The sequence below is a fragment of the Leptinotarsa decemlineata genome, unplaced genomic scaffold, assembly GCF_025532065.1.
Source record: "Leptinotarsa decemlineata unplaced genomic scaffold, Ldec_3_MD MMD2_tig00004307_RagTag_RagTag, whole genome shotgun sequence".
In the NCBI taxonomy this organism is placed as follows: domain Eukaryota; kingdom Metazoa; phylum Arthropoda; class Insecta; order Coleoptera; family Chrysomelidae; genus Leptinotarsa; species Leptinotarsa decemlineata.
The window spans coordinates 12,935,184-12,947,842 of NW_027412606.1; the positions used below are offsets into that span (position 1 = coordinate 12,935,184).

General features: G+C 33.8%; 1 protein-coding gene across 4 annotated transcripts in view; it reads right to left on the reverse strand.

Moving 5' to 3' along the window:
* The window catches only part of Cht6 (Chitinase 6), a 170,761-nt gene that overhangs the window by 24,080 nt on the left and 134,022 nt on the right, over positions 1-12,659 (reverse strand). For 3 of the 4 annotated variants that reach the window (XM_074179014.1, XM_074179015.1, XM_074179013.1), the window contains exons 21-22: positions 5,292-5,363; positions 288-5,234 (exon numbers count right to left, since the gene is read on the reverse strand). In XM_074179014.1, the coding sequence (XP_074035115.1) occupies positions 446-5,234; positions 5,292-5,363 (4,861 nt within the window). In that variant the 3' untranslated portion in view covers positions 288-445. Of the gene's footprint in view, positions 1-287; positions 5,235-5,291; positions 5,364-12,659 lie in introns of those variants that run through there. The other variant, XM_074179016.1, reaches the window with a different exon arrangement.

Consider the following 12,659-nt stretch of genomic DNA (forward strand, 5'->3'; position numbering starts at 1 on the left):
ATATTTTTTTTTTATAATTATTCAATATCATTGCTCAATATTGATATGCTCTATAATATTTAACAATATTTCTAGGGTGGAATTCTCAGTTGTGTTTTTCAAATATAGAAATATTTTTCCACTAAAATACTAATCTTATACTTGTTTTTTAATGAGTGTAACTGAAGGTTATTGTACCAATGGCTAATTATTTATTGTTTCTATTATTACCTAATATTCCCCCAATGTATGAGATATACCGATATAACTATATTTGGATATTGTTGAAGAAGAAAAAAAAGATTGAGTAAAAATAGATCGTGCTGGTATATTACATTGGTGCAAATTATTTACATTTCAGTTTCTCTAGTAGTTCTATTCACATAACAACAACAAGAACTTATATACATACGTAACAATAAAGCTAAAAATAATAAATTATATCTGGCAAAAGATTTCCTTACATTTACGTTGGCGGAAAGCTTTTACCGCCTAACCTGATAAGTGGCAAGTTATTAGCAATCGATTTAGACATCTGAACCTTAATTGGTGCTATTCTTATAGTGTCGAGGTTGGTTTTAGCCGGTACTTCTACAACATCAGCTTTCATAGCATATTCTTCAGCGTCTTGATTCCAAAACTTAATCGGTATCGTATTGATATTCTCTCCAGATTCCTGATTAGTTTTTAAAGTTTGATCTGGATGGGGAACTCGAACACTAACGAATTTCGAATGATCTGCCTCCAACAATTCGTCGCCATTAAGAGGATATTTACTGAAAAGTGTTGCACCTTCGGTTTGGAAGAGACCCTCCAAGGGAATTGTTGATGATTCCAGATTATGTACGGGTCGGGGAGTAACAATATTTATGTTCGATAAACCATCAATTATTTGTGGCTTGCCTTCAAATTCATCGTGATGTTTGTTATCCACAATCTTGCTCCCTCCGACACCAAAAATTTCTATTCTTTTTCCTTCTCGTTTTGAAGATAGAGGAATACTCGAAGTATTAAGAGTTACGCTGATGTTGGTCAAATTCACTTTCCCATTTTCTGCAGGAATCTCCTGCACTTTGGCTATTTGAATAATCATATCAACTGAGGACTTTATCGCTGAGTCAGTAGTACTTGAGTTCCCTGGTATGTGTACTGAAGATATTGGAGCCTTTTCATTCTTCAACTGACCATCAGTATCAACTACTTTGATCACTGTAACTCGATTAACTTCTCCTACCTTGTCTTGGATTGGAAATGGGTTTGTTTTCAGTTCCACTAAGTGATTTTTCACGTGCTCCTCTTTAGTTTCCACTTTGATGATTCTATTCACTTCAATAAGTCTCTCAATCTTGTTCGTAGTAGTCTCTGTTTTTGGATTTGATAATTCTGTCGTCTGATTTTCATCTTCAGGTATATCTGCGAAAATGTGCCGGATGGTTGTGTCCTCAGTAGTTTGTGATTGATCTGATGATTTGGTCATTTCCACTATATCATCACTGGTGTACTGAATACCACTGCCAGTAGATGTTTCTTCAACTTCAGTTGTCATCGCACTTGTAGATGAGTACTGACCTATAAATGGCGTGTTCATGACCCTTTTCTTCGAAAAAAGTGATTTATTTCTATTTTTAATAGCTTCGGTATCAATATCTTTCAATGATTCGTCTACTCTAGGATCTTCGGTACTTGGTTTTGAGAAAATTGGTTTATTGGGTAGGCGGGTAACCGGGTTTTTGGAAAAAGTTGTTATTTTAGATTTTATTGTTTTTGGTGTTGTTTCTATTCCTTGTTGAAAGTCACTCTCCTCATCTTCTGAACCCTCATTTTCTTCTACTTCTTCGTCTTCAATATCTTCAACTAACTCTTCATCATCATTATCGTCATCATCATCATCATCATCTGAATCTACATTATAATGTTGTGTGGTACTGAACGTGTACAAAAATCTGTTTTGTGTGGTGGTTGAACTGCTTTCAACATAATTATCTTCACTTACGTCAGGGATCTGAACACGTATCCTGCTATTGTAGCCTTTTTTATATTTATTAAATCTGTTCCTCTCGGTAGTACTGTATTTAAATGGTAGCTTTGGGCGACCAATATTTGTGCTCTGTTCTGAAACTGACGGATCAGATTTATCATCGTTGAACAAATCACTTGCAGTTGTCGATTTAAATCTATTCAAGCCAAATTTACTGACCTTTGGCTTTACACCTTTTTCAGATGAAATTCCAAAACTCAGATCTTTTAACTTCGGTGGAATGAATTTTGGTCTAGAACTTACTGGTCTTAAGGTATATGTTCGATGGGGTTGAGTAGAAGGTTCTGAACTGGGGGAACTCGATATTTCGCTCATAACTTCTCTCAAACCGTCAGTTGTGGTTTCAGGCAAAGATGTAGTTTCAAATTCTGTTTGTTCAGAGTTGTTGAATAGTTCTGTGGTTTCTTGATCTTCATGTGAAGTGTTTTTGATGTTAACGTTATCTATGTTATTAGTATCAACGGTTCCTAGTGTCGTCAAATCATACGGAGTCGACAAGTTTTCTGTTATTTGTATGGCTTCATCGGTATCATGAGCATCTATTTCAGAAATTGTATCAGTTAGAGAATCTGTAGTTATACCCAAATCAGTCATAATAGTATTGTATTCAGTTGTATATGCTTCTGTGTAATTTTCTATTCCCTGGATAGTATTATTAGAGTCGGCAGTACCATCATCTATTGGAGAAATGTCACTTGTTGACGAATAGTTGATATTTTCACTACCATTTATTTCAGTGGTTGTGCTACTCACGTCGGTACCCGTTTTTATACTAGTCAACATAAAAGCTGTTTCATTTAAATCTGTTGTTTTTTCCTTCGTGGTGGTAGTCTGATACTGCCTAAAGTATGGTTCATTATTTGGACGTCTGAAGCGATATGTAACTGAAGTTGTATCTGTGGGTTCTGTTGAAAAATACTCAGTAGAAGTTTGACTCTCTGAAATAACATCCGAACTTTCATTAAATTCTTTGTTTCTATCGTCTTTTTCTTTAGCTTCATCTAAATCTTCATTTACTGTAGAAGTTTCTAGAAATATATCTTCAGTTGAACTAATTCTTTGATACTCAGTTGAAGTTACTTTCTCAGGCTCAACAGTTGTTTCGAATTCATTTACATTAAATATAAGACCCTCCGTCGAACTTTCCGCTACAGGTTCAATTGTGTTTAATTTCTCGAATTCAACTGGATTAATTTTAGTTTCAGGTGAATTCACAATCTCGGTGACAGTTTTTTGTTTAATATTAGGGAGCCTTGAATAGAAACTATATCTTGGTGTACTGGAAATTCGATTTTCTGAGTAAATAGGTTCTTCCTTATTATTTCTTAGTTTATTTCTAGTTTCGAATATTTTTGGCCTGAAAATTTTATTTCGTCCTCTGGTTGCAATTCTCTTGTTACCATCGTTATTTACATTACTGTTAATCCTAATTATTTCAGAATCTGTGGCAGTTTCATCAGTTGTGTTCAATTTTGATTCACTTTTGTTTCTATAGGAATATAGTTTGGGACGAAATAGTCTCTTTGGTTTGCCAGTTTCTTTTGTATCAACGGTTGGTTCAGTCTGGAATAGTTTTTTTGATGTAGTAGTCGTTTCTGTAATAGACGGTGAATAATCTATTTTAATATCTGTCGTTTCTATTGTATCATCTGGAAGTGGTATATGCAAGTGTTCTGGATTATTTCCAGTTGTAGTTGTTTCAACAGCGATAACAGTCTCTTTGATTTTGTTACTCCCCTCTGTACTCTCCTTATCATTTGTTTTATCCTTGTCTGTCCTGTTGAATTCTGATATAGGCCTCAGTTTACGTATTACTTTTCTCCTACGACCAAAAGTTTGACCTGAATCAGATTCTTTTTTAGTCGTAATTGTAGCTTCAGTTGGAGATAATTTTCTAATGATCTTTCTTGTTCGTACTACAACACTTGGTTCTGTTGATACTATTGCACTTGGATATTCAAATTCATCATCGGTTGTCTGAATACCATATGATATTGTTGATATTTTGCCATTTATTGGAATCTTTTCCGGAATATATGATTTTTCTAACCCAGTTAACTTGCCTCTCAGTTTTGGATCAGGACTAAAACTATTGATTGCGCTGTTTTCTCTTATATTAGATTCGGAAAGTTTTATATTTTCTCCTTCTTCTTCATCATCGTCATTTTCGTCCTCAACTCGGTTTTGCTGAAAACCCAAATCACTATTTTTTGGGAACAAATCTGAACGTTCATTCAAAATATTGTCATCTGAATCATCTGCATTCTTTTGAGTTGGAATTGGAGTCGTAGTAGTGACTTTTAATCGTCTTATTATTTTTCGATTTCGAGGAGATGGGCTAAACGATTTTGGGGAAGAGTAGGTACTTTCAGTTGTTATTTCAGTTGTTGAAGGTTCTCTCGTCGATCTAGATCCGAATCCGCGAAGTGTTTTGATTTTTGTTTCCCCTTCTGAATCTATGAGGGTTTTATTCAAATTCCCTCTGAATAATTTTCTAGATCTGCCGAATGATGGGGTAAGTTTTTTCGTTACAGATGGTGGTCTTGAACTTGTTTCAATTATCTCAGAGAAATCTTCTGTAGTTGTAGTTGTAGTTGTAGTTGTAACCGGTCTCCTTCTTCGATGAGTTATTCTTCCGAAATCAAGTTCCTTGATTTTTGAAAAGTCTACAGCAGTCAAAGATGATAAGTCTGCCAGCTCTGAGGGTCTATAGCTTCTATGGTCCTCAATGTACTTTTCAGTTGTCGAAAGTCGCCTTTTTTGTGGAATAACAGTTTCGTCTTTATCTTGCCTCGATAAGTTATCAGAGTTAAATCTCGACGACCCTCTGGTTCTATATTGCTTGTTGGGTGTATTTTCGTTGAGTTGAGAATTATCTATCTTGAGTCTATATTTTAAGTTTGATTGACTCACCTTTGGCGTTGTTTCAATTGATATTGGTTTTGGTGTTGTTCCGCGCGAAGATTTTAAAAATGGTCTCGACTTTAAGAACTGTGGCCTCTTGTCTGGTTGCGTAGCGTCCACGCTAGTTTCAGTTGATATCACAGGTGATGAAATGATAACTGAATTAGAATCGAGATTTGACTCGCTCTTATTAGTTCCGTTGAAATTATTATCAGGAGATAACAAAGTTTCTTGAGTAGGAGAAGTGTTGTCCTCAGTGTTCAATTCAATTTCATTCGGGTTATCTGATTTTATCATCACAGGTGTAGTAGACCTGCAATGAAGGTGGATGAGTTCTCAAGTAATTGAATTTATGTGTAATGTGTCTTACCCTAATCCTTCACTCGCTTTGGTCGTTAGTACTGTTGACTCATCGGGTTCTGGAGATACTGAAGCAGGTGTCCTGAAATTAATGAATATGAATGTGAAAAATAACTTTCGGTAATAAATACAAAGAGCCAGTAACTGAATGAACTCATCGATATTTTTTTATTGAATTATTTTTGTATGATTTAAGTTTGAACGCAACTGGACTTCCAATGAATGGGAAAACTTCTATTTGCTCACAAACGCCACTATCTGCAGCGGCAGTGAACGATTGTCAAACGGTACATGGCAATCATGCCGTGCCGTTTCATTCCTTCACAACACTTTCGGAATATGGAATTCTCTTTATTATCGAACGTCCAAAATCGATGTGTATGTTAAACTCGATGCTCACGTGCGTATTATTCCACACGTTACAAATTATGCCTAGAGACGGACCTTGATGTTGAATCAATGCATAATCTGCAGGGCGTTGATTAATTGTATGCCCATGTGCATCGGCTTTAAGTATACTTAGTCGAAGTAAACGACATTGTGCACATTTGAAGTGGCGGCACTCTCAAAGGCCAAAAAAACCAATACATAGAAATGAACCGGCAAGAACTAGTCCACGTGGACTGTAGACTTGGCGGTTTATATTGAATAATTTTTACTAACCGAGTTTTATGATTGGCTGAAGAGTCATAAAATTAAATTACAAGCAACATCAGATTTGACCGGAATTCCTTTCTCAACTCTACGTAAAATAGTCAAAAACAAACCTTATTAACAGAAGAGGCAATATGATATAGGATTACCAAAACTTTCAGATATTCATCTAATAAAATCATTGAAAAAAAAACAATACACGACTGTTACAAAAGCAATGATATTCCTACAACTGAAATCATAAGGAAGGAATTGAATACTTCCGGCCATAACGTGCTGTGACAAAACTCTTCAAATTGGATAAAGAAACTAGAATTTAGATTCAAAATAATAAACAAACGTCAAGCAGTTACGTATAGCAGAAGAATAGTGGAATTGCGTAACAAATACTCAAAACAAATAACTAAATATAGACAAGAACAATGGAAAATTTTCCATTTGGACGAAACTTTGTATGACACGACACAGTTACGAAAGGGTGGACTGATGGCTCGAGAATGTGTACGCCTAACATGCCTGAAAACGAAGGATCGCGAATAATCATTGTGCATTGCGGAGGAAGTAAAGGACGGGTTCCGAATTCTTTGAAATTATGTGGAGAAAAACTCGAGGACTACAATGTTGACTATCATAAAAACTTCCGACATAGGTGATTTCATTCGTATTCTTCAGAAACACTTTGACCGAAACTGAAAGTTACTATATATTCATCGGCGATATGAATATAAATCTTCTCAAAGATGACGAAAATAAATTTGAATATTTGAATACTCTAAATGAATATGGATATATTTCCACTATCAATGAGCCAACAAGAGTAAACTCATGTCTCGACCATATTTTTATTAAATCAAAATTAAATATAACAGACCACTCAACTACACTACTACAAATAGTTACAAAAAGAACACATAACAATGAACCTAACAGCAAATATATTCCATACATGAATTATAAGAAATTATACAAAAAGTTAGAAGACACAACTTGGGAAAACGTATACCTGATCCAAGATCCAAATATAGCACTGAATAACTTCATCACTACAATTTTGAGCATTTTAAATAGTTGTACCAATCTGAAAAAGAGATTTAGAAAAAATACCAAAATTGCACCATGGTTAACAAACTCTTTACTGAAAATGATTAACGAAAAAAATTGTTTATTCAAAACTACTCTCAAATACCCTGACAGCATTCTATTAAAAAACCGTTACAAAAGTTTGAGAAACAAAGTCACCAATTTGATAAAAACCACCAAGCAAAATTATTACAAAAACAAAATAGAATACAAAAAATAAGATACCAAACAACTATGGAATATTGTGAAAGAAATCACCGGCACTAAACCTAAATCAACCACAAATGGACTAATAAAAAATAATCAGGGAGTACTCCTAACAAACAACAGAGACATATCCAATGAATTCAACGATAATTTCGTAGATATTGGAAAGAAATTGGCAAATAAAATAGTCAAAAATAATAACCTTGTTTTTCATCCAAACATTTCACCAAACTCTTTTGTCTTAAGCCTAACTGATAAAAATGAAGTAAACGCTTTAATCTGCGACCTTAAAAACAAAATGGCGGTAGGAAAAGACGAAATTAAAGCAGAACTGCTAAAATCAATATCACATTATATACTAGATCCTTTAGTTTTAATTATTAATAAATGTATATTACTTGGTGTGTGGGCCCGACTCATTCAAAACTGCAGTAGTGACTCCTATCCATAAAAAAGGAGATAAAACTGAAATCACAAACTATAGACCAATCTCGCTTATCGCCCATCTATCAAAAATTTTCGAAAAATTGCTAAAGAAAAGAATGAACTCATTTATAACCAAATGCGAATTGATTTTAGATAGACAATTTGGCTTCTAAGAAAAAACCTCAACCGAAGACGCGATTCTTGAACTGACAGAATTGATACATAAATCCTTGGAGAAAAGAAAACCTTCTTTATGTCTATTTATAGACCTAACGAAGGCTTTCGATACTGTCGATCATCAACTACTCCTACAAACTTTAGAAAATTATGATATCAGAGGGAACTGCCAAACGCTTTTTGAAAGCTATCTTCGAAATAGTATGCAAATTGTGCGAATTGCAGATGCAATAAGCAATCAAAAACAAATAGAATGTGGAGTCCCATAAGGTACGGTACTGGGTCCTCTGCTTTTCAATTCATATCTAAATGAATTATTCAATTTGGACAGCGTTGGGAAAATAATTGGATACGCAGACGATACTGCGATATTCTATGAGGCAGACACTTGGTTTGATTTGAAAAAGAACGTAGAAACAGATTTCCATTTGCTCAAAAAATGGTTTGACCAAAGGCTCCTGACAGTGAATCTGGAAAAAACTAATTTTCTTCCTTTTAGCAGCAATATATCCAAATGTGAAGTATCATTTCAGCAAAAATAAAGCATCATCACGAAACCACGACTATAACACGACTATAAAAAGTCAATTTCACAAAGAGCATATTCTTTCATGGCAACTAAATTTTATAACACCGTACCTCACAAAATAAAAAATTCTCATTCCAAACCAATACTCAAAAAACAAATTAGAAACCACATTCTCGAAAAAGATAGACACTTTTTAAAAAATCTCTTAGAGTGAAATAAATTAGTCATAGTCAAAATTATCCCAAAGTTGTATCATACTGTATTGTAAGTAGCATAATTTTATACATATTGCCTAAGATTTTATCTATTTGTACATTAATATTTTATTCTTATAGAACGTGTAATATTTGTCTAAGGTTTTATTTATTTTTCTTACTTTTTGTTGGTCTAGTATTTAATTGGCCTATTTTATCTCAATCTGAAATATGATTTGCTTTACTATAACACCAAATTCACAAAATTTATTAAAAAGTTTTGTAGTTTCTACTCCATGAAGGCCATACATATTTTTATACAAATATTTATGTACTTACATATTCTTTATAACTTCTTGCGAAACAAGAGCTCTGCTCTTATCGCCAAACCACTTTGTTCAAAGTTATTATTTTTTTTTCCACCGTAGTGTGCGCTGGTCAGGCCCTATCCCCCTAAGCCCCGATACATTCAGGAGGGCGCGCTAGCATTATCAACCAATGACCACTCCCCACACCGTGGGGTAAGTGATCATTGGGTCCCAGAATCATGTGCCCTGAGCAAGCGCAGTGAGCCAAGAATGACAGCCTTCTGCATCTGTGCGGCTAAGATTTCTGCCTTAGTGCGGCAAGCCGGTATGATTTTAAGATTCGAGAGCAGAGAGGACATCATTCCACCAAGGACTCCAATAATCAGAACAACCATCTTGACAGAGTGATCTGGATAGAGTCTGCGGAGTTCGAAGAGAAAATCCCGATATTTTTTCCGTTTTTCCTCCTCTTTTCTGACGATATTCGTCTCGCCAGGAGAGATTATTATTATTATTATTATTATTATTATCATAAAAACATGGAAGCGACAGCTCATCAAAGTATCGAATAAAAATTCGAGGAAAGATGAAATACACAGTTTTTAAATGGATAACAGTTTATATTTTGAAGATTACTATACCAAAAACCAACTACTTGAAGTTTTACAGACAAAAAAATTTGAAAAAGTGTATGCCCTTGAGAGTATTGCTGAAAAGTATGGACACACCATATTGAGACTTCCCCCCTATTTTTGTGTTTTCAATCCCATCGAGTTGATTTGGGGAAAATTGAAACAAAGCATCAGGCGTAAAAATAATTTTCCAAAATTTTATAAGAATGTAATAGAGGTAATTAAAGAAGAAATATCTAATAGTATCGAAGAAGACTGGCAGAAAAGGATTAAAAAAGTAATTTTTGTTGAAAAATACTATATGGAGATTGGACACTTCCATAATAATGGTGGAAATAGATTCATTATTGATTTAAATGACGACAGTGATAGTGAAACAGATATTATGGAACATAATATATCAACTAGACTAGTTGTCTAGTTCAAAAACTTCAGACATTACCAGAAGATGGCAAATGAGACTTTGCCGAAACGTTGTGAGAATAATCCTTATGGGAATAAAATACACAGAACACGGAGCGAAACCCAAGAAAACAGCTCATCATACTTATTGTGATTCATAGTTATTGTGATTCTTATATAATCAGAAATGATTATTGAATAACGAAATTAGTTAGTTCCGTAACTATATTATTAAAGGGGAGCTGTTGGTAGGTAGGTTGCACTTTATCGTTTTCTTGAACTATACCTACTCTTATGTAGTCATTTTTATAAAACAATTTCTCTTCAAAATCGTAGCGTAGGAGCCAATTTTTCCACATTCGAGATGGTGGCACTATTTATGGAAATATTGTCAAAACAACTTGAAGTGGTGAAAAACAAAAGACAAAGTTCGGTCTCTTCCTGAGGAAAAACTCAAATCATGTAATTTTTAATTATTTTTTGAATGTCAGATTTTACCTCATTTATTTCAATCTCAACAGAAAGTTCAAAGTTTTCATTGTATCTTATCTTATTATGAAACAGTTATTATCAAAAATCAAAGAAAAACAGTTTTTTTTCAATATTAGATTTTTGAGGAAATAGAAATCGAAAACGTATGTTTTCTTTTCAGGTAGTAATTACCTCACAATGTGATAGAGCAGGTTTGAAACATTCATTTTTTTACTGGCACAAAAAAATAAACTAATGATTCTTTGACATTTTTTCAAGACTAAGGTTTCAAAAATATATTTTCCTTTTGTGATTTTCGGGTTGTATAAAGTAAAAATTGGCATTTCAAAAACATAAATGTTCGTGTTTTGGTGAGAAATCTCAACTTTCCTCAAAGAATAAGCAATATTCATATTTAGTTTCTCACAACACCAAGTTATTTGACGATATTTCCATAGTGTCGTCATATTGAATTTGGAGGAAATGCCCCCTCGTCGCCGTTTGGAATAAAAATAGTTATTTGTGTTGAAATGTTGTAGAGAGAATGTTGTAATGTTGATACGTACAAGATTGAAAATATTTCACAATAGACTTTATTCATCTGTTAATGGCAGGTCTAATAGCAACAAAATTCTTAAAGTTTCACTGAGAACAACATAATGCGTCATACAATGAAAGAAATATAAAAAAGGAAGCCCAAGCAGTTTTTCATTGTACACCAAAACATACGAATAACCAATCAGAAACTAAGTCGCAGAGATTCGAAGTAAATGTCTTATGACAAAGAATCAAATTTGTCTGAGTTCAAATGTACCTGTGATGTGTTTCAGTAAGTTGAAGAGTGAATACTAACCAGTATCCTTACATCAATTGTATTTATTGAATGAAAAGTGGGACACAGGATTGGTAGAAAAGTGAACAAATTACAAAGAATTCGAAAGAAGTGACACAAAAAACATTTCAATGAAGCACCCGAATAACCGAATGCTTGGCCGTTTGCCTGGATCTGGCCAAGGCCTTCGATACAGTTGACCATGAACTATTAATGAAAAAATTGAACAACTATGGTATTCGAGGCAATGCTTTCACTTTGATGAAGAACTACCTATCAAATCGAATCCAACGAGTGAAAATTGGAAATTAAATAAGTAGCGAACTGACTGTACAAATTGGTATACCACAAGGGACCGTTTTGGGACTGATACTTTTTCTCATTTACATTAACAGTATAACAGGCTCCGACCAAATGAGTATACAACGGAAATGCGAGCAAACAATGAAATCTGTAAAAAATTATTGACCCACTATATATTGATGTGAATAATAAGCTGCTTCCATTGTCGAAAAGTACAAAGTTTTTGGGTGTTGAAATTGACAAAAACCTTTTTTAGTTTTGAATGAGTATTACAGCGTTAATGATTATATAAAGCAAGTGTATGTGTGACGTGCCTGCGTTTTCGTGTGTACAGACGCGGTTCAACCCGGGCAACTGTATATCATATATATAAATATATATATATATATATATATATATATATATATATATATATATATATATATATATATATATATATATATATATCAATGTGTTTTCAAACCATTCCTACCACTTTTTAAAATTTTTTTGTCTGTAAAACTTCAAGTAGGTAGTTGGTTTTGGTATAGTAATCTTCAAAATATAAACTTTTATCCATTTAAAAACTGTGTATTTTATCTTTCTCCGAATTTTTATTCGGTACTTTGATGAGCTGTCGCTTCCATGTTTTCATGATAGTCAACATTGTAGTCCTAGAGTTTTTTCCACATAATTTCAAAGAATTCCGAACCCATCTTTTATTTTTTCCGCAATGCACAATGATTAGTTGTGATGCTTTGTTTGCAGGCATGTTAGGCGTATACATCCTCGAACCATCAGTCCACCCTTTCGTGAGTGTCATACCAAGATTCGTCCGTTGTTCTTGTCTTTATTTAGTTATTTGTTCTAAGTATTTGTTATGCCATTACACTATTCCTCTGGTTTTCATAACTTCTTAACGTTTGTTTATTATCTCAAATCTAAATCCTAGTTTTTTTTATCCAACTCTGAAGAGTTTTGTCACTGCAGCTCAGGTTAAGGCCGGAAGTATTCAATTTCTTCCTTATGATTTCAGTTGTAGGAATGTCATTGCTTTTGTAACAGTCGTATTTTGTTTTTTTCAATGATTTTATCAGATGAACATCTAAAGGTTTTGGTAATACTGTATCACATCGCGTCTTGCGTTCGTAAGATTTGTTTTTGACTATTTTACGTACAGTTGA